Here is a 24204-nt window from a genome sequence, read left to right on the forward strand (position 1 = left end):
ATCGCTCAATAAGCAATCAAAGCATAAAAATGTACAATGAATATCAATGGTGAAAACATAACGAAATTGAACCTAAACAAAATTTGAGATTAGAAGCCCTGCTAACTAAGCATTGTATCTCAACAAAAAATAGCCGTAATTTTTGGAAAAATAAAGCTTTGGTTGTTTGTTTTTTCCGTTCAATTGGAAATTTACTGAGGGCAGCTGCTTAATAGGGGACCCTCAGGAGTTATAGTTTCCTTGATAATTTTCTGTTCCCGCTTTTTACTAAGGTAATCGACTAACAGGGCCCATAAGTTTTATCAGCTGGCTTGAAAAGTGGCATGAGCACCTATTTAATTTAATTATTTAATCCAGGATTTAATATGGCTTTGGCTGCTGAAGGGAGAAAACCATATTATCGTACATAAAACAAATTTCAAATTAAAATTCAAACTTATGAAACCGCTCGAGTAAAAATGTAGCATGCAAAAAAAAAAAACAACAAAACTACTTAAACAGCAGCCCAGGCAAACGAACTCAATAAATTAATTTTTAACGCCAAAATTACTTCATATTCAAACAATTGCCATCAAACAGAAAGTAGTTAAAAATTTCTGCGAAATACCCTACAAGCAGACGCGCACACACGCGCCGCGCACAAATGTATGCAACAATCAGAAACAAGTGAAAGCATTCCACTAAAATTAATTAAATTCGCATATGAAATATCTTTCATTTTTTTATTGCGCAACTATTAACATATTAAGCATAGCAAAGGCGAGCGAACGCTGTAAAATATGTTGGAGTATTTTATGGCAGTTTCCTCGTTTACCGCAAATAACAGGAAACTTTGACTTTATTTAAATTTTAATGTAATGCATACAAACTGACGCACGCATGCACATACAAATATGAATTATATGCATGTATATGTGTCTGTATGTTTGTAGTTGTTTAAATTACCGCAAAATGCAAACAATTTCTTTGCAAGCTAAAAAAAAAGGTAAAAAAAATCGCGCGAGAATTGCATTGCAAAAGGAGGGAGACGAAAAGCCGATTATTCATGGGTAAGGAAAAATGGCGCAAGAGCGAAGGCAGCGCACGATGTGCAGTGCTACAAAGCAATAAGCAATGAGTCGAGAGTTAAGTGTGCGAAACAAGGAATAACGAGTTTACCAAACAATGCCTACTTGGCATTTCAAAGTAATCGCAATCGCCTAGATTCAACTTAACACCTAAAAATATGCAACGCAAATTGCCAACAACTAAATTCAAGAGCTGCAGCGCACACATACATTCGAATGGGTGTGGATGGAAATAAATTCGACTGCCAACCTAAATACATACACTATGACGCACAGTGGGGTGGTATTCGTTTTTTTGTTGAAAATGTGGACTTATAAAAATTAAAGAATAAAAAATGGTATTCGGAACAAACATATTCTTTGCAAAAATTAAAATAAAATATATTTTTGCAAAATATTTGAAAAAAAGTATATGTATCTATGTATATAGGAAAATTGTAACGAAAAAAATTAAAATAGAAAATATTTTGAAAATTAAAAACAAAAATATGTCCATACATGCATAAAAACATTTGTGAAAAATTTCAAAATAAGATATTGGAAAATTTCACAATTCTTTTGAAAAATTAAAAAATTTTAATTTTTGAAAAATATATGTACATATATATATTTAAAAATTGGAAAAAACATACATATGTAATTAGAAAAGTTTTTTCAGTTAAATGATATTTTTTTTGAAATTGTGTAAAAACATGCGTACATAATACATTCATACAGATATGTCTGTATATGTATGTATTTGTGAAAAAATTTAAATCAAGTTTTTGAGAAATGTAACACTTTTCTTCAAACCTTAATTAAAAATAATTTTTGAAAAATTGTTTTTTAAATTTAAAAAAGTACTTTAAATATAGAATAAAATATTTTTTGGAAAATGTTGAAAGTATGTTTTTGCAAAAAAGGTTTTAAAAAAACGCAAAATTTTTTTTTAAACATTGAAAACATAAAATTCGGCAAGGTATTTTTGAAAAACTAGACCTTCTTTGAAAAAAATTTAAAATATACACTTACATATGTACATATGCATGTATTTGATAAAAATAAAAATAAACGTTTGAAACATTAATAAAAAATAATTATTTTTGAAAGTGAGTTTTTGAAAATTAAAAAAAATATTGTATGTATGTATTAGAAAAAGGTATTTTAAAAAAAGAATAAAATATTTTTTGTTGAAAAAATTTAAAAATATTTTTTGGAAAAACTTTTAAAATATTTTTGATATGAAATATACATATGTATATGTAAGTAAAACATATCATAGGTAAAAAAATGTTTCCAAAAAATAATCTTTTTTGATATTGAGTTTTTGAAAATTAAAAAAATATGTACACATATATTAGAAAAAGGTATTTTAAAAATAGAACAAAATATTTTTTGAAAAAAAGTTGCTAATATTTTTTTTATATACATACATATATGTGTATGTATGTACATATGTATGTCTGTATTTGTTATAAGCAAAAAAATTATTTAAAAAAATCGCAAAATTTGTTTGTATCATCAAAAATAAATAATTTGGAAAAGTATTTTTGAAAAACGGTAATATTTTTTTTTCGAAAAATTTAAAATATAAATATGTATGTATGTATGTATATACTAAGAAAAAAATATTTTTGAACCTCATTAAAAAATTTTTTTGAAACAATTCCAAACTATTAACTTTTAGAAATTGTGTTTCCGAAAAAAATTATTTAAAAAAAAAACAAATAATTGCTGTTTTTAAAGAGTACACAAACATTTTTTTGAAAAATGGTAGCAAATATTTTCGAAATATTAAAAAATAAATTGTAGGAAATGTAAAAACATTTCGCGGAAACTTTGATTACCGCAATAATTAATTCAAAATTACGTATATTATTATAAAAAATGTTAAAATTAAAATTTTGAATTTAAAATGTTAATTTAAACTATTTTTATCTAACTCTATACATTTTTATATCTATAACTTTTTCAATTTTATGAAATATATTGTAGTTTGAATATTTTTAAAATTGCTAAGAAAATTTTTCTGTCAAAAAACTTCTGTGTCAAAAAAAAAATTTTTTAATAATTTTCCTGAAAAAATTTCCACTTGCTTAAACATTGTTTAAAGGCATAAAATATTTTCGCATTTTCTTTTTATGTAATTTTTAGCAAACCCAAAATTTTTAGCAATTTTCGTCCATACAGAACCCACTGTGCAGCGTTCATTCACCCATTCCTTTATCGACTGTGCCGACGACGACGACGTTTCTAATTGCGTGACTATGCAAAATATTTCGCTAACTCTAATTGCATTCCAACAATGACTTACAAACACACACAGCCACATGCACGCGCCCGAACACTTGTATAGAAAAAAAGTAAATAAACCGTTGTACAATACTACCGGTATGCAGCACAAATGAATCGGAAATAGTGCGGCACAGCAAACTGCCATGTAAATGAATGTACACATGCATATGTATGTGTGTGTCTCTGTGCGCTGCTGAGTTGTGATGTTGGCTGATAAAGCAGATGCACGAACGGACAGACAAAAATGCCATCAAAGTTGGCATACAAATTGCCGTAAAATAGTACACGAATTCCTATTATGCCGACTGGCAAGCGATTGCTAAGTGGTTGCGGAAAGAAGTGGGGTGCAATAGCACGCTTTTAGGCGTCTTGTGCATATTTTGCCTGCGGCGCTTATCGCGCTTTCCCGTCGAAAGGTGTGGCTGGCTTTCAAACGAAGTGCACGAGAAAATTTCTTTGAAGTAAATACTTAATTAGCGCTAAAATGCGTGACGCGTCATAACTGTTTAAGTGCTAATGTGGCAGCACCTAAAGGTATGCTATAACTAGACATACTTATAATCGATATGTATACAGTTCTTCGGGGGGGACGCTAAATTTTATGCAACAAACGCGTAAATTAATGGCATAGCTGGCCTTTTGACCCAGAATTTTGAGTGAAAAGTGCCTCGCATTTTGAAAGCTTAAATTTTTTCAGCCTCAATTTAGCACACTTAAATTGTGACTTATGTGGTCCGCAGCGCCTTTCGCTGTTTGTTGTCACTTGCGGCTGCATACATACATATGTTTGACTGTCGGCGTAGAGCTTCGCATGTTCAAGTGCACTTTGAAGCGCCTATAATTATGCAGCAATCGTGCACACGCATACCATTGTATATGCAGATTCATACTTATAGGCGCATATGCAAGCGCTGCTTGCCATTTTGATTGCACTGCCGTTGCCCATATTTTGTCATGTTTATTTTTAATTGTTTAAAGTTTCGCGGCGCACACTTGGCGCTCTTAGCCAGGCGCAAAAGAAAATACACGAAAAACGCAACAACAAATATTAAAGTACGAATTAATTGCCGCTGCTGGCACGAAGGGAAGCGCGCTCGCACACAAAACGACACATATGAACGCGGCACGGAAGCACATTTCGCCGTTAATGACGCACGTGTCGTGGATGTCCGGAGCGCGTGCGTGGCGATGGGCGTGTGTAATGTGAATATATATGTGAATATTTTTTTATTTGTGTACATCTTTTCCACCATATTGTTTGTATGATTTTAAAAATAATCAAGCGCTGCAATTATGACTGTCACGCAAAAAAAAGTCATAATAATCATGTTCTATTTTCGCACTCACCTCGGCTTTGCCTTTGATAATGCACATCTTGACGTCATCCTCCGTGGATTGCCACACTAAGCGCTGCTGCTCAGATAAATCGTGTATACTCAGGTTATAGACGATGTTTCTGCAAATACAAATGGAAAATTATACATTAGTTAAGACAAAAGTATGCTTAAAAAAAAATGAAACTTCAAAGAAGACACATTAGAAGTAAAAAATTTTAATAATATAAAACGTATATTTTGTTTAAAAATACACACTGCCATAGATATGAAGAGTTGCACTTCGCTCAGATTGTAAATTCAGTAACTGCGCTTTTGATAAATAGTACTTTCATCAAAAAAGAGAAAGACATTTGAATTTAAATTTCTCTTTTTAGGTTAGTAAGACTGTCAGTGACATCTGTGCTAAATGTCACATCAAAATAAGCATTAGTCTTTCTGAACTACATAAAGTGCATTCGACGACTTTTCCGATGAGTGAAATTATTAAACAATGTATGTAGTTCCATTACGTTTTGTATGCGAAATCAAATTTCTGTTTTGGTAATAATTGTTTGTAACGAGAAACTATTTATTATTGGTAAAAGTTATTGAAAAAGAGTCGAGAACTCGATGACGACGAACTAGTATGTCCAGGACGGCCACCAACAACAAGTGATGATCAACACGTCAAGAAAAAATGGAATTGTTGCTTGAGAATCAACGTTTAAGCGTCATACATCTTGCTGGCACCGTTGGAATATCGGATCATTGTAACCCATGAGAACCTGAGAGATCATCTGAGCCTAAGCAAAGTGAAAGCACGATTGGTGCCAAAATTACAAAATTTTTTCGAAGCACAGCTCTGCTTCAATTACCACGGTGTCATGAAAAGCATTAGTACTGGCGCTGAGTCTTGAATCTATGCTTAAGACCCGGAAACAGGTTATCAGTAGGCCGAATATCGTGGCAAAGGTGAGCCGAACAACACACGTTAAAGAAATAAAGGCTATGCTGTTTCTTTAATTGTAGTTTTCTTAAATTATAGCCTGATTTAATCCGTATGACTTCTGCTTATTCAGCAAACTTAAACGACCGGTTCGGGAAAAATGTTTTGAGTCAATAGAAGACATTTACCGTGAATCGCCACACGCACTGAAGGCTATTCCGGAAATTGATTTTAACAAGTGTTTCGAGGATTGGAAACAAAGTCTTACTATTTTTTGCCCATAGTAGTCATAATAGTATGGCCACTGCTTCCTTTTTTATCGATGATAGTTTTATAAAAATGCAAACTAATGACAAAAATGCTCACGCAGACCTTTTATTTGAACAAATTTTAAGACTTTATGTGTAAACTTGACTTTTGAAGATCATTACACTATTTAGGTTTATTAACTTGGTAATTGATGCTTTTAAATTCAAAGCAAACTACAAAAGGGCAACTGTTCTTTGGCTAAAAGTTTCAAATCAAATTCATGAAGGATTTTGTATTATATAGTTTCTGAAAAAGTAGCTTCCAAAAGCGCTTGCATTTTCACTTTTTAAACTTTGAAAAACCTTAATTTTTTGTTTAATTATTTTCACTAACAGGTAAACTGTCAAATTCTATTTCGCTATAACCGCGTAAGCGCTGTCCACGCCAATAAACAGGAACAGATAGGCTGAAAAGTTTGTACGCTGATATATATATGGCACTACTAATATTAAAATATATAATTTATAGTCAGTACCTCCCTTTCAAAGCTGCAAGTACAAATTTCAGAGCTGTCGAACTATTAGTTTATGAGATATGGCATTTTGGGTGAAGCAACTTGTGTTAGTTAAAAAAAAAATGGATCAAAAGAAATTTCGTGTGTTAATATTGTATTGCCCTTTGTGAAGAAACTGCTGTTGAAGCCAATGTTTGGATTAATTAATATTATTCGGACACAGTACCGAGGACGATGCAGGCAGCGAACGCGCTTAATAGGCTGTTACCGAAGAAAAAATTAAAAAAGCCCGTAAAATAATTTTGGATGACAGTAAAGTGAAGTTGTGTGAAGATATAAAAGGAACGTGTTTTATTAAAATTTGAACGAATATTTAGGTAAGTGGAAGCTCTGTGTAAAATGGGTGCCACGCGAGCGAACAATCCGTCAAAAAAACATTAATTGATAACTCTAATGAATGCTCGAAGTTCCATCATCTCACGTCAGAGTTCAATCGACAAACAGCTGAGTGGAATTTACATGATGAACCAAGAACAAATAGTGGAAAGACACAAAAGTCAGCTGCAAGATAAGTGTATTTTGGAGAAAATCATTAACACCGCCTATTACATAGGGTTATTGGAGAGTTGGTTGTATCAAAACGCAAATAACGACCCATTCAAAGAAGAAAAAAGTGCTGTTTCATCAAGTCAACGCACCGTGTCACAAATCAATGAGTACTATGTCAAAATTTCATGAATTAAGTTTCGTTTTGCTTCAACATGTATCATTTACTTGAGATCTGTTGCACACTTACTGTTTTCAGTTCTCAAGATTGGAATGCTTGCTGGAAAGAACTTTAGCAACAATGAAGAGGTAATCGCAGAAACTGAGGCTTATTTGGAAATTTAAAGCAAATATATTATAAAAATGGTGTTGCAAAGCATTAGTACTGGCGCTGAGTCTTGAATTTATGCTTAAGACTCGGAAACAGGTTATCAGTAGGCCGAATATCGTGGCAAAGGTGAGCCGAACAACACACGTTAAAGAAGATAATTATATTGAATAATAAAATCAAATTTTATCAAAACTTCTATGTTAGTCTATGTACGAACTTATCAATTGGACTGTGTAGTAATTTAATGAAATATAAAACCAAATTATATTTATTACGCTTCAATAAAGAAAAAATTCTGTTGATACTTGACAAAATCAGCATTTTTTACCATTACAGTTACTGTAAAATAATATGTACAGACGATATATTAATATACAGTTTGAAAAATATCTTTCTTACCACCAGACACTTTTGTGAAGGTCCCAATGGAGTCCAAAAAAGCGTTGGAACGCTACTGTCTTTGTCTGTTCCTTTCCAGCGTATGATATTCATTGGAAATATGAACAATAATATTTTTTCTTTCAAATATGTCGAGCTTTGTGCCTGAAAAAGAGTTATTTCGGGGAGCACTTTTTTATTACTTTAATATAAAGAAAACTTCAGCCGAAAGTCATCGTATTTTGGTGGGAGTTTATGCAGAACATGCTCTAGCTGAGATGATGTGCCAAAAGAGGTTTATTCGATTGAAAAGAGATAATTTTGCTTTGGTAAACCAAGAACCTTCAGGACGGCCAAACAAGTTCGAAGATGAGGAATTGGAAGCATTGTTCAATGAAGATTCTATGAAAATGAAGAAGAGCAATGAAGAGATTGACACAAGCAAGCAAAGCTCGCAACAACTTTGGAGATCACTCAACAAACAATGACAAAAGGTTTAAGAAGGGTTGGGTACATTCAAACGCAGGGGAATTAGAGCGACTAGTAAAGTCCAGATGCATTGAAAGACTATTTTGCATACCAGTAACCCTGATGGAGCCCTACAAATAGAAGTTGTTGTTTTTTCAGCGGTTTTGCTAAGCCGGCGAAGTTCATTTCAGCAGAATTGCACAAATTATCAGAAAGTTGGTCAAAGTATACAGTTTCAATTGGGAATACTTTTAATAATAGTAATATTCATATGTTGCTTAAATACACGTAATTTTGAAAAGCAAAGGCACGAAAGTCATAGACATAACAACAGTTTTTCTTCTCAGAAATTGTTTGCTTTGTACACCGCACTCTCTTTACTACACATGTATGTATATCTCTAGTTTCAGCAGCAGTCAATTTTATAAGGTTTTGCCAAAACGAAGTTTTTTTCGTATGCAGTTTAAGTCCTGCAAGTTTTTTCGGCAACATTAAGAGAGTGCCAAAGTGAACAACCAACGAGTGAGCGTAAAAATTTGATTGCCGAGAGAAGCACTGTTCTTTCAAATGACCAAATTGCCGAAAACAAACCCTGATTGCATTGAGTTAGGTTAATTTAGAGGGACACTTTTATAATCCGAAGCTTTAAGCTTAGCTCGAAGAGTTGATTATTTATATTTAGATAAACGTATATACGAGTAATATGCGAGTATATATTTTTATAAGAATTTATATCAGATCAATGTGTAGCTTATGTTCAAGCATACCATATTTTAAATATAGAAAATAAAAAAGAAAATAAAATATTTATTTCTCAGAACGGAACAGAGTTCCAATATGTACTAATATTATGTCCAAAAAATAGTAAGACTTTTTTCATGTTTTTAAAACTCTTAATTTATTCTTCAAAATCTATGTCGTTTCCCACAAAGTAATCTCTCTTGGTTGCAATAAGTTTTCTCCAATCACCGAAACAGCGGTTAAAATAAATTTCCGAAATAGCCGTCAATACGATTAGCGTTTATTGTCTTTATTGACTCAAAACGGTTTCCCCGGAGCAGTTGTTTGAGTTTGCTGAATAACCAGAAGTTCCACGAAGCTTAATTATGGTACGGTATGAAACAAAAATTCAAGAAGAATCAATGAAATTTAAAAAAGTTAAAGTCTTACTATTTTTAGCCCACAGTAGTATATGTAAGAAAAGATTCGTCGTAGCTGCCCAGAAATTTAAGTCTATAAGAAATATCGATTGAATTGTTGATTTGAGAAGTTTTTATTTATTTCAAGTTTAGTTTTTAATGATGTCTTCCATAAATTCACTGCTTTCCTGTAGTTATTACCTAGTAATACCTCAATACTACCGTAATTATACACATTTTGCCAGGGAATAACTAAGAAGTATTTTTATATTTTTGCTGCAACTTTCATAAGTTTCCAATTATGCGCATACACCGAACACATTCACCAACAGCCACTCCATCTTACTGATTTAGAAGTTATCGACGAATAAGCTGAAGTGCAAATAACTTTTCTGAAGTATGCAAATTGAACGGCTCAAATGCTCATATCTATACGGATGCATTAAAACTTTCGCAGCAAGCGTCATATTCAGCGCAATAACGTTGGCGCGCAAGTGAACAAAAACCAAATAAAAACGAAACAAAAACTGCGTAAAACAACAACAACAACAACAACATGTATGTGTGAAATGAAAACCCCACAAACACATACAACTGTGCTTTATAGACGCGCACTCAATTGAGGCAGCAGTCGATCGAGCGCGAGTATTTCGCAAAGCAAAGTAGAGGCGCGGTAGGAGGAGCAGAGGAAATGGCGAAAGTAAAAATCCGCTATGTCGAAAAACCAATGAACTGAGCTTATCAAAACTTCCGTCATCAGCGTTACAAGCACTACAGCTATTTCGAAAAAGAAAGCAACAACAAAAAAACGAAGCAAAAGTAAAGCTCGAAAATACGCCAAAATATGTGAGGAAAACGAAAAAAGTATTTCAATAACGCAAAAGGATTTACACATACATAGTCTCATATATGCACATATGCGCCAAATTCATGCAATGAGTTGAGCTAGTATTCGTGTGCGATTGGGCGCCGCTGCTTGCTTTTAGGCGCATAGTGAACGTATGCGACGAGGAAATCAGCGAATGAATGCGAATGCGATTGCGAGTGGAAAATTTGTTGGCGCACATATGCGAAAAATATGCAGCGGATAGCGGATAAGTTGGTGCAACATTGCAACAACAACAACAACAGTAATAAAAAAGTTGTGAAACCAACAACAAAAATGATGAAGATGACAGGCAACATTACAATAAAATTACTACAACAGTAGATATTACAACAACAATAGATATGACAACAACAAAATATGTATACTATAACAACAACAAACAAGTTTAACCAATCAAAAATAAAGAAAAATGCCAACAGAACAACAAAAAATCAATAACAACAATGTATGATGCAGCAACAAATACATTACAACAACAACATTAATAACAACAACAAGAAGGTTTAAAATTATATATCAAGAATAAGAACAAAAGTTACAACAACAACAAAAATTTTTACAACTACAACAACAAATTTTACAACCACAACAACAACATACATATATTACAGCAACATTTCAAAATGTAGAACCAACAACAACTGCATCGGCGTGACTACCAACCACAGACTGCAACGAAAAGGGTGTGGCAGCATGGCAGGTGCTTGACTGTGAGCGCCGCGCAAGTGAAATTTTTGCATACGCTTTCATTGATGAATGTATTAGCGCCGCGTTGAGTTTGCTTATGCCGCAACGACAGCTGCCTGAAGCCGGATGCCACAGCTCAACAAATTTTGGCAGCATATAGATCAACTTCCGGTATTTGCACAGTCGCGCACACAAATAAAAATAACTATTGCTTTATATACATACATAAGTATGTGCATATGTGTATTTGTATGTGAGCAAGTGCGCTTTCGATATTGTGCCGATATCTTTGCATACAAATTTATGCAAAAGTAAGCTTATGCGCAAAAGTTTTGAGTACAACTACTAAAAATATAACTGTACACCGTATAAGCAAGCATAAGTAAGCAGAAGTGCGCATAAGTATTTACTCAATGAATTATTTATGACGATACTTTGTTGCTTATGAAGAGATAATGCTTGTTTACTTACTTTTCCGAAACTATGTATGGCTTGCTATTAAGGAATATCAGTGAATTTGTGTATGTGTCGGTTGTATAAGTATGTGTGGATGAGCAAATGAAACAAAAACAAGACTATTGCAACAAAGTGTTTGTTAAAGCGTAAGAAAACTAACGGCATGACAGAAAACTACAATAAAATATATGATTTACGAACGGAGAGTCGGGTGTATCACTTTCACTTTCATCAGTTTGTGTGGCAATTATACGCTACAGTGATCCGATGATTTTGATCGGTCAGTTTGTATAGCTGCTATATTCTATAGCTCTCCAATTTAATTTTATTTTCCAAGAGTGTAGGAATATTTAGGATACTAATATATGTTGAATTTTGTAAAGATATTTTATAAAATAAAAGCTTTCAATACAATAGCTTGTTTTTGATTCGTTAATTTGTATGACATTTATATCCTAAAAAAAGTTCCGATATCTGCACTTCTGACAAAAAGGAGCAGTTTTTTTGGTATGGAAAAAACCTGTGCGAAATTTTAGATCTATAACTCAAAAATTATATAGCTGGGTGTTCAAAATATGATATGTTTATAGAACTATTTTTGGGAATTTACTCAAAATGGATTCATGGCTCATCAGTTCCGAGATAAAATGGACATTTTTGCTCAAAAGAAAGGCCTAATGCATGTAAAGTTGTCATCCGCATGAATGCTATCAATGTTCATCCTTTCTCCAAAATGCTACTCGGTAAACAAATATAGAGAAAATATTTACGGAGCGCACTGAAACATACATCATACATCCATACACAATCCTTGAGACCTGTAGCTATGACTACAATATTATCAAACAATTACCTAACAGTTTTGGAATGAAAGAAGGTATAAATAATGAATATTAGAATAGGTTTAATAAAATAAATAGTTTTTGTTATCATCCGAGATAAAAATGTGTTCGAACTTAAAGTCATTATATATTTTGAATTGATATATACAATCCAATTGAATTGATATATACAATCTAAGTTCATGTGAAGTCTGATCTCCGTAAGTCGATTAGAAAGGTGATATTTGTCCATTTTATCTCCTTCAAAGTAATCCCCTCCCGCTGCAATACATTTATGCCAACGAATTTTATCACCAATGCAGTATGAGATAATAAATTCAGACCTAGTTAAAATCGAAGAATTCACTTTTAGAGCCGATTTTTAACGATTCGAAAAATTCACCCTTCAATATGATCACAGTAGTGGCTTACTAAAAATTTTGTATTTCTAGTGAAATAGCGACTACGGAATCGATAAACATGGTATGGAGGTGTTTCGCGGTGCTTATGTTTTCACGAGCAGAGCGCCACAAGGTATTCAGTGAAGGTTGTGAGGTCATTGAAAACATGCCTGATGCGAGTGGTCCGTCATCTTATTGACCACTTAGTCTCCTTCTGAATTTTTGTAGCAAACTGGATTTTAATTAAAGGAATATATCCAATTGCGAATTTCAAAAAAATCATTTGTTAAATATACATATGTGTATCGAATATATATCTGAGAATATTTGTCAACCAGTTTGTTTAAAGCAACTGTTTAAGTCGGTCCACTTCAGTAGTGTGTTGTGAATTTTGCAATGGATAAAAATATCGAACAAAGAATTTGTCTCAAATTTTGTATTTCTAACTAAATTTCGGGTGCGGAATCGTTATGAATATTGGAAAGGGCTGCCTAGAAAAAAAAAGGAAAGACATGCCTAGTTCTGGACAATCTTCGACCTCATATGGTGTCTGAACGCTAAAGGCATCGCGGCTACGGATTCATTGAAAATGTCGCGCAGGTGTTTGAAGTTGCGCACTTTATAATGAAAACAAGTATTTAAAGGTGACAAGGAGTTCAGTGAAGTTTGTGAAGTCATTGAAAACTTGCCTGTGGCGAGTGGTCCATGCACCCCTTGGACCACTCGTTCTGATACTGAATTGTTCCAGCTTTTACCGAAGCTACGCAAAGATATTCTAGAAATTAACTGGATTTTAATTAAAGAAATAGAAAGTATATAAACTTGCCAATTTAAAAAATCATTCATTCTATTTGGTAGTCGAAAAAGACATTTCGTATTTTGTAAAATAGATGTCGTTGCAGACAGGAGCTCGACATCTCTCGCTAATCCGTTCGAATGATTTTTGTCAATATTTTGGGCATAAAACACGTTCTTGCTTGACTCGTCCCGATAAAGCTGAATTTTTTCAAAATAGTGGTCCGATTCTTGGAAAGCATTATAACTGCCGATGAGATATGGATAAATGAGTTTGACATGCAAACAAGTCAACAATCATCTAAATGGAGGGAAAAAACGAGCCAAAACCTGTCTAGAGGGACAGAGATCAATAAAGAGTTCGAAAACGGCCGGAATTGTGGAAGAACAATTAATGGATTTTATACGATTATTATGCACGATTGTATCGAGCCACGATTGTGGCCCAATTTAAAGCCAAAAATACAATGAATACCATTGATCAACCACCGTATTCACCAGATTTGGCTCCGCGTCATTTCCGCTAATCCCAAAACTGAAATTGGCTCCCATTTAATCCGTTTTCAGTCGATCGAAGAGCTAAAAAAATGCTTATGAAAAGGATTTCGAGGAATGGAAAAATCGTTTGCATAAGTGTATTACATTTGGGTGGCGACAAGATAAATGTTAATGAATAATTTAATATTATGCGTTTAATTTAAAAATTCTGAGTACTTCTTTGTCACAATGTATTTCTGTTTCGAAAATTTTGCAAAAAATTAAGACTAACTCATGCAAGAAAAGTATATTTGGAGTTTTTAAGATTGACGAATTTACCATGCAGGTAAAGAGGAAATTATGTTAATTAAGTCCCTCTGAAATTTAGCACAGAAATAATTTTTATAAGTACTAAAATTATAAATTTTCAAACTTGGCCTGCATACAAGCCGGCAGCATGATCTTCCGCTTTTGTAAGCAATAATTTTGATTAAGCACTGATGTACGCGACTATACACGGCTTAATCGCATCAACTCATACAATTTTCCATTATTTACCGCTGCATTTAAATACAACAACTACTACTAGCACAATCGACACTAACATAATCAACATTATATAATATAATGCAACTCGCAACTACACGATTGATAAGAGCACAAATGATGCGTTGAGTTTGCCAGCCAAGTGCGGGCAACACGGCGTATGAGTGACACAAAGCGCCAGTAAGGCTAAGCAATTGTGCGTAGATGTTGTTGTCGGCGTTGTTTTTGTTATTATGACAGCATACAGCATTGTGGATTACTGTGTATATAGCTGTTGTTGTTTTTGTACATACGTGTTGTTGTTGGCGCTTATGATACCTTTGAATTACCACAACAATAACAATAATAATCGGTGCAACAACAAAAGCAGTCGATACAAATTGCAGGTACGCATACATACGAGTATACACTAGTTGTATAACAGCACGCACAACACATGCGACAGACACGCGCTTGCGACCGCGCAATCAACGCCAACACACAAAGCCCCACACAATGCCGACTCATTTGCAATTGAAGCGGCAATGCAGGCGGCAACCCTTTAATACGTACAAAAGCCTGCGCCATCAATGTCAACATTCTGCCATGTCTCGCTACTTGACGGCACCAATTTGTGCCTGCGGTGGTGCGTCTGGCGTCGGGGCTAGTCGGTTATGGGCGCCGTGGCTGCAATAACCAGCAACGTAGCCGTTAGCAAAGCGCGCAGTGCTTGGGCAGTATTGGCGCGCACACGTACGCTTCACCTTTACAGACGCGGCGCTTGTGCGCAAAAATGCGAAAAACGCGAAACTATCAATGCAGCAAAATCGTTGATGGACAGCGCGCGCGCTCACCATTGTACGTTGACGCGTCATCATATAGCGTACATACGTTGCCAGCAACAAACCGAAGGACTGGCGGAGCAAACTTGCCGCAGCATAGTTTCTGCGCTTGCACTATAGCTTTGGTCACATACAAAGCGCCGATGATTAGCGCGGAAAAAGGTGACGCGCAGGGTGGGGTTGAGATGCGTTGGCGCCCGAAAATTATGCTTTTAAGTGTAGCATAGCGTACACCTGCACGTCGCGCTATATTTTCATATGCGCGCATAGACGGACACAGGCCGCGCCATATTTTCATATGCGCGCCTAGACGCACACGATCGCGCACTAATGTGGCGCCAATGTTATGTGATAGAAAATTAAGCGCCACCATGCATATGTACTTGCCACTGACGCATGCCGCGCGCATACTGGCAGATGTACGCATTGAGCGCCGCTATCTCAGAACGCTAAGGCAGAGCAAGCAAACACGGCAGGCAGACAACAAAAGCGCGCATTGCGAAGCGGCGAGCAGGGATCGCACGTTATTAATTCGCATTTGGCGCGTAAACCGCCGACCATACAGACTCATAAATATTTACCAATGCGTGGCTGGTGCCGTGTGCATGTTCTTATTAGCGTACGGACGCGAGTGCCACGGCACTCATCATAAATGTGCGCGCGCGCGTTTGTGCCACTCCAGCGTGCAGACTTTTTCTTTTGTGCTTTTGCGTTGAAATTTTGTTCTGCTTTTGTTGCTGTTGTTTTTGCTATTTGGCTCGTTATTGCGGCTTTGCATGTTTAAGCCACACCACTGCACTTTTGGCGCTGCCCCTCCTCTCTCATCTGTTAGGTGCACAATTATGCTTCTTTACTTTTTCAACGCGCCACACACACAACAACACTACTGTATAGCTACTCTGCACGGCAACACTTGGTAACTGTGGCAAGTGTGCGCTCATATGCAAAGTTTGTTTGCGAGTCGAGGTGCGTCTGTGTGTGCATAGCGTTGGTATGCTCGGTTGACTGCATTGCAGTAATGTGCGCGCCGCGTCTACTCAGGCGAGACTGCCACGCCGCTGTGGCTTCTTTTGTTATCGCAACAGACCATGCCACAATTGCACATTGCGTTGCCCTCCATACTCTGACTCGCTACCTGCCACATTGCATGGCACCGCGCTATATGCGGCTCTAAGCCAATGCTATTACCGTTTTCGTATGCCCCTTCACCTGGTCTTTTTTTTTGGAATTGTATAAAATTTAAAATTTTTTGTATGTGGCAAAGTTAACTGTAAATTAAAAAGCTCAAAAATCTTGCAGGAAAATATAACGATAAAATCAAAGTGTGTGAAAAAATTGTGCGGTGGATTATATGATTTGTATGACAATTGCAGTCGCGGTTGTGTTTTAATAGAGTTCTTTGTAAGTCAAGAAAATGTTTTTACTTTTTTTACTTTCTTAGTTTAATTAAAATAGTATTTATAAAAGTGTTTTACCAGTTCAATTATTATTTGGAAGTATATTAGAGAACTTTAATTTGAACAAAGAAAAAATGCGGACAATCCTGCTTCGATTCAGGCCTTGGAACAAATCATCACGCTTGTCATTTGCCAGTTACCAGTCGAAATGCTCGAACGTGTCATCGAAAATTGGATCATCTGAGACGTAGCCACGGCCAACATTTGACAGAGATAATAATCAAAAAATAAATACCAAAAAATGTTCTTTCGAATAATAACAAACACTCCCCGTTAAATTTTAAGTTTCTCTGTATTTTATGATTTTAATTACAGAACCTCGAAATGGCTCACCTTTTGAATAGGTATCATCCAAGCTCGACAAATAGAGGACACAACCACGTATATAGAAGGTCAACTAATAATCGCTGGAGACCTAAATTCGAAAGTCGTAGAGCGGTATGCCAAACACGGACTCGAGAGGAAAGACTTCTAGAAATGGTTATGGGGCTAGGTCTAATAGTGCTCAACATAGGAAATACAATCACGTTTAGAAGAGCAGGATGCAAGGAAACCTTAGCAGACATTACTCTATCACCAGAACACATGGCAGGCTAAACAAAGAAACGGAAAGTCCAAGAAGATTACACTGGCAGCGATCATCAATACATTTCTTTCAAGATGGACACCAGAGCAAACGCTAACCAGCACAGGAAAAATACTGGAACACAAAAATGAAACTTTTCGAAGCTAAACACTTCGAAATGAATCAACCCAATAGTTAATCAATACCCATCTAGCAGCTCCCCCATAATTTCAAGAAAATTTGAGAACACAATGCTTAATATAAGAAGAGCCTATCAAAAATCAATACACAGGGCTGCCCACAGCAAACATAAAACAGCAGTTTATTGGTGGACAGAAAATATTGCCCAACTCAGACGTATATGCTTCCGCTTTCGCAGATCGTACACACGATCCAGGCGTAGAGGAGCCGCATCCGGAAAAGCCGATCAGTATAAAGCAACAAAAAAGGGGCTGAGGCACGCCATCGATGATAGCAAAACGAAAAGGTGGGAGGAACTAAGCGATGGTATTAACAAAAACCGTTGGATATAATCGATGCTCTCGAAGAAAGCTTTTAAATCCCCGACTATCTCAAAGCTGTGGTGCGGAGCTACCTTAGTAACAGAAAACTGCTGTACCAAACTAAAGAGGAAGCACGATAGTGGTCACGTCAGGAGCAGCACAAGCATCCATTCTAGGCCAAGACTTGTGAAACATCAGGTACGACGCTATACTAAAACTTGAAATGGTAGGCGAATCGTACTTAATTGGCTTCGCGATGACATTGCAGCAGTAATTACGGCAAGAGACACAGAAGAAGCGCGAAGAAAGCTTAATCAGGTCATGACATAGGCGCAAGCATGGCTCGGCTCACACAACCTCCAGCTCGCTAAGAAGAAATGAGCTACCGCTAGCTAAATCACATCCTAACTCAGCAGACTCATGGCCAAAACTAATAAATAGTTTAAAAAATATTCTTGATAAGTATTAATTTTAAATTCTACAAACTAAGAAATATTATTATCAAATTGAGTCATAAAAGCTTTCAGAAAAATAATACTAAAAACTATTCGAGAAGTATTGCGTTTGGGCATATTATTTTTTTAGAAAACTCTCCATTGTTAGAGTGTAATTGGGAAAATATGTTTATTATCGTTTGCTAAGATTATGGTTTGGGCTTTATCGGCGAAAATGTTGGATAACATTTTAAGAACTTTAACTGTTTTCAATTGCTACAAACGTTTCATGAAAGCTGTATATTTGAAAACTCTCCAATGTTAAAATTTAACTAGAAAATTATGTTGGTTATGGCTTATAGAGTTTACCGTACCGGATATCATAATATGAATCTCATTTGGTTATAATTTTTACAATGTTAGTAACATATATGTATGTATATATGTAGAAAGTAATACATTTGAAAATTCAGTAAAATCAATCACTTTCTAAAGGTTTGAGAATGGCTGTAGGAAAATGTATGATTTATATGATTCATATATTATTTCGCTTAGGTTGAGGAAGTGCCATAAAAACTTAAATATTCAATTTTAAATCAAAATTGTCGTACCCAATTATTATTATTTTCTATGATCTGCAAAGTGTAATTTTCCACGAAATTTGTAACATTCAGAAGGAAACGTCAGAGACCCTTTATACTAGTATAAATATATAGGGATACGATGTAGTATATTAGTTTGTGAGACATCAAACCGAAATTTTTCAACCGTTCCTCTTTTCTTAAAAAGCTGCTCATTTGTCGAAACCAACGATATCGGACTACTATAGCATATAGCTGCCATACAAACTTACTAATCAAAATCAAGTCCTCATAAGAAAAACTTTTTTATTTGATGAGATATCTTCACGAAATTTTGCACGGATTATTTTTCAAAGCAGCGATACAATCTCCGAACAATTTATCAAGATCAGACGACTATAGCATATAGCTGCCATACAAACTTACTAATCAAAATGAAGTCTTTGTATCGAAACTTTTTTGTTTAACGAGATATCTTCATGAGATTTAGCACTACTTATTTTCTAAGGCACCGTTACAATCTGCGAATATATTGTTCAGATCGTACTACTATAACATAAAGCTGCCATACAAACTGACCGATGAAGATCAATTTCTTGTATGGAAAACTTCAGCCAGCCACTTGCAACCAAAGTTATCGCATTTCCTTGTTGTTATTTTTTCTCAAATGCAAGCATTTTTCCAATATATTTTCAGTTACTTAATTCAAATTCGGTTTATACACCGTGCATAGTTTATTATGCGCAAACATGATATGTTCGACGAAATTAAGGTACTTTAGATGCCAAGCAATTTTGAAAAAACAAAAGCAACAACACAAACACTTCATATGCCGCATTGCTGAACAACCTACGAGAAAAACGCATATCCTGATTTTTATCACCCACGCCCCACAACCGCACACACATGCTGCGAGGCACACAATGTCATTGATAGGCAAGTCGCACGCGATTATTTGCCTTGTCTTTGCTATCTCACAAATGTGTAATGATTCTCCTTTTGTGCTGTGCGGAATTTCCAAACGCTTTTGATTTCATGTTCACAATTTCTTGTTGTTTTTTTGTTCGTGTCTTTTTTTGTCTGCTTCTGCTTTTTTCCAATGCAGCCAACAAGCGGTTGGCAATTTGCCATTGTGCAATTGCTTTTCACCCGCAGGCATCTATCACCGCCGCCGCCGCGTAGCGTTTGCGCTGGCAAAGGCAATGCGCAACGGGCAACACTGGGTGCCGGGGCAACATTTCAATGTCACACGTCAATTCAATCGAACAGCGTTGCCAATGCGTCGTCGTCGTAAAGTGTGGAGTTGAGTGCAATTGGAGGGTGTGCGAGTGGCTGAAGCCCTGCGGTATTTAGGGGACGCATGTAACAGGGTTTTCTTGTGTGCACGTGTATGAGTGTGATGTGTGTTTGGCTGTGTGGAGAGCAGAAATCGAACGAGCAATTGAGGTAAACATATACAAGGCATGCTTTATGCACACACACACACATACCAACGCACATACTAACTGCTTTATATGCTTGCCTGCAGGCAATCAGTTGCATGATCCGACATATCGACGGACAGCAGAAAGCACTACTAGCCGGTCACACGGCTCGGCTAAAAGCTCTCTATTGCCACCGCAATTTGTTTGTGTTTGCTGATTTCTTTGTTTGACGGCGTGTAGCAGGCATTTACATACACATACACACACATATATGAGTACACACTTGCCGCTTTTGTGGCACGTTAGCCTGTAACGGTAAATGGCTTTGCTGTATGGCAACAAATGACGGTAAAAAATGCAAGGAATCCTTTTTGCCAGTTTGTATTTTGCATTCTGCATTCAGTTTTCGTTTAACGGTCGCTCTTCTGTGCGTCCCAACGTCCCCATCTCCCTCCCTCTCTCTCCCTCTCTCTCTCTCTCTCTCTCTCTCTACACACCGTTGAGTATCACATCGGTCTCTACTATCAATCTGCTTGAATTTAAATCAGCAACGCTTTGCCGTTAGTTTGTCCTTGCACCCGGCAATGTCGTACCTCAGGACATGATCGGAGCAAAGTTGTGAATTTTCGTTCGTTCGGTTTGGTGCAACGTTGCTGAGGATTTGCTTTTTATCGGCCATTTCACCGCTGCCATTCACAATTTGCCATTTCCATTCAATCCGAGGCAATATTGCAATCCAACGGCGTTCTGGCTGTCAGCCTATGTACAACTATACTATATGGGAATTTCAGTGCGGCAGGCGCAGGCACTGACGGTGCGCTCAGCGTAACGAAGTGTGGCAAAGCGTAACGTGACACGCTTGTGCTTGTGACAGTTGGAGTGCAGTGGATAGATGGAATCCGAGATCTGCATATTTTTAAATTTTAAACATTTTTTGAAAGAATCAACAATTTTTAACACCTATCATCTAGTAAGCAAGCTTGTCTCAAACTAAATTTAATCTACTAATCTCAGAGAAATCTTAACTAATTAAATTGTGTACCAGAGCTAATCCATTTTGCAATTGTAGTTTCTATTATTTTCAATCAATTCTCATGCGATTCCTTTTATTTTGTTTTAATGTGATCTATTTAATCTCACCATTCTTAAATACCTAATCTTAACTACTTAATCCTAACTAACATAATCTTCAGTCAAGTTCATTCCATTTGTTCCATTTTATCTTAATCTACCTAATCTTAACTAGGTTGCCAATGATTCCGTCCAATTTTCCTTAATACAATTGCTGCTAGTCTGGCCTGCAACTAATCTTAACTTATATTATTTTCAATCAAATCCTATAAATTTTGTTCTACTTAATTTTAATCCGATTAATCTTAACTAAGGTGCAAATTAATCCGTATAATTAAGTTTAATTCAACTCAAGTCAATAACTTCTAGTGTAGTCCTTCAACTAATCCTAATTAATAATAAATTCAGTTTCATTCAAATTTATCTTTTTTCATATAATCTTCGACAGTATAGTCCAATTTTACATAAAATATTCTTAACTAATGTTACCAAGCTATTACCCACATAACATTTCAACTCATTTATTTAAACTGAACTTGGTAGACTGGTTCTAGTCTACGCCTTAATTAATCTTAACTAACATTAGTCTCAGTCTCATACAATTTGTTAATACTTCTTAGCATAATTTTGTATGCTATAGTCTAAGTTTATGGAGACTAATCGTAAATAAGGTACCTACATCATTTATAATTAAAAAATTGTAGTCTAGTGTAGTCCTTCAACTGATCCTAAATAAAATTTAATTCAGTTTTGATCAAATTAATCTTTTTTTCATATAATTTTATATGGTGTAGTCTAATTTTATATAAATTATTCTTGACTAATGTTACCAAGCCGCTAAACTCATAAGATTTCAACTCATTTATTTAGACTAAACTGGGCTTGATTCTAGTCTACACTTTAATTAATCTCAACTAACATTAATCTCACTCTCGTTCAATTTGTTATTTAGTTTTGTATGCTGAAGTCTAAGTTTACAGATATTAGTCATAAGTAATGTACCTACATCTTTTATAATTGAAATTTTTATCAATCCCACGAATTTTCGTATATTTTAACCTTCAATCTCATTAATCTTAACGTGAGTAAGAGCAGATTCTGTTAAGTTTCATTTAATCTTAATCGACTACTTTTCTCTTTTACTCATAAAGCTTAATCTTCTTTTAAATACATCCAATCTACATACATCCAGTGTATTTAAAAGAAGATTGGATGTATTTAAAATAAGATTTAAGTTTATAAAGATTAATCTTAAGTAATCTGTTTTAAAATTGGTTGTTGTCTACACTTTGATTAGTTGTAACTTAAGTCTTATTCAATTTAATATTTTCTGTAGAGATAAATCATAACTAATGCTGCATAGCCCCATTTCACCTCAAAATCAGAAAAAATCCAGTATTTTTAATTCATACGATAATAACTCTCATCATCTATTTCTTTGATTTTAATCTCAAACTTACTAATCTGAACTAAAAGTCTACTGACACCCTCTTATTTAACCCAATCTTTTTTAGACCTGTATAACTTATTGAACTGAAACTGAAAATATACTTGTAGACTACAGCAGAGTATAAGTTTATATAGAGTAATCTTAACAAGTTTTCTGAATTTTCATTGAATTCCATTTAATGTATTATACTCAAGTCTAATTTAATCAAATTTAACCCAACTAAATTTAATCATTCTAACTTAATCAAAAGTAGTCAAACTAAGTCTAAACGAATCAAAATGCGGATCATATTATACTTTGCTCACTATATAATTATCGAAATGAGTCCTCTCTCGTTCCATACAATGTAAACTAATACACAAATTTGCATTGCAATCTAATTAGTAATGTCAACTTAAGTTTATCTAATCTTATTTTAATATTTATTAATTAATTGAAACTCAACTTGTCGAATCTGATTAACTACATTTAATGTCATTTTTTATGACATTGTTTTGTTTATACAATGTAGTTGTATTTAAGATAAAAATAATTCGATCTAATCTAATCTGGATTTTCGAAACAGAATAAACTAAATCTACTAATGCCCAATCATTTTAGCTAAGTATCACGCCAGGTGGGTTTATTAAGTCTAATCTATCTAAACAACTTCAAAGTAATAGTAATTACTGTAACCAATCTCAATAATCTCTTGCAATCAAATCAAATATAACCTTATCAATCCTAAGCTACTGTTGTCTAATCTTCAATTAAGCTGCTACGAGGTATCCTGGTTTTCATAACATTCAAATAATTGAAAATTGGTTGTATCTAACAAAAATCAAACATTCTTATTTAGTTAAGATTAGTAACCTGACTTTATTACACACAAATTAATTTTAAATAAACAGGTGTAACTGGTCCTCTCATTTATTTTTCAGTCAAAATTATTAATCTGCATTTATCTCACTCAAACAGCTCTGAATTAGTCAAAATAAACTTTATCTAGTCCATATTATACAGTAGTGTGTGTAAAAAGATGACTTTATCATACACAAATTAGTCGCAACTATTCAAAAGTAACTAGCTTTGGCCCTTATTGTTTAGTCGAGGCTATTAATCTGACTTTATCTAACACAAATTAATCTGACTTGATCAAAATATATTTAATCTAGTTGATTTTGTTCAGTCGAGATTTATAATTTGACTTTATTTATCACAAAATAGCTGGAACTAATCAAGATTAAAATAATCTAGTCTGAATTTTTCAGTCATTAATAATTAATGAGACTTTTTTTCGCATAAATTAATTCCGATTAATCAGTATGAATTTAATCTAGTCTGTATTGTTCAGTCGAGGTTAATAATTTGAGTTTATCTCACACAAAGTAAACTTGACTAATCCAAATTAACTTAACCTGGTGTGTATTTCTTAGTCGAGACTAATATTCTGACTTTATCTCAACAAACGAATCTCTATTAATCACGATTAACTTAATACAGACTGCATAAACTATCTTCATCCAAATAATAGAAATCAAAACCAAATAAATCTTTAATCTATTCAATTAAATCTTATCATAATGATTAATTGTAATGTACTGCTGGCTAAATTAAAC

The 24204-nt window shown here is 34.8% G+C and overlaps 1 protein-coding gene across 2 annotated transcripts in view; it reads right to left on the reverse strand.

Annotated features, from left to right (window-relative positions):
* Positions 1-24204, reverse strand: part of LOC120768110 (semaphorin-1A) — a 490487-nt gene that overhangs the window by 144167 nt on the left and 322116 nt on the right. For both annotated transcript variants that reach the window (XR_005704731.1, XM_040094657.1), the window contains one exon: positions 4689-4797. Coding sequence is in view for 1 of the 2 variants with exons in the window: in XM_040094657.1 (XP_039950591.1) it covers positions 4689-4797 (109 nt within the window). In the remaining variant the exon portion in view is untranslated. The remainder of the gene's footprint in view (positions 1-4688; positions 4798-24204) is intronic.

The sequence above is a fragment of the Bactrocera tryoni genome, chromosome 2, assembly GCF_016617805.1.
Source record: "Bactrocera tryoni isolate S06 chromosome 2, CSIRO_BtryS06_freeze2, whole genome shotgun sequence".
NCBI lineage: Eukaryota > Metazoa > Arthropoda > Insecta > Diptera > Tephritidae > Bactrocera > Bactrocera tryoni.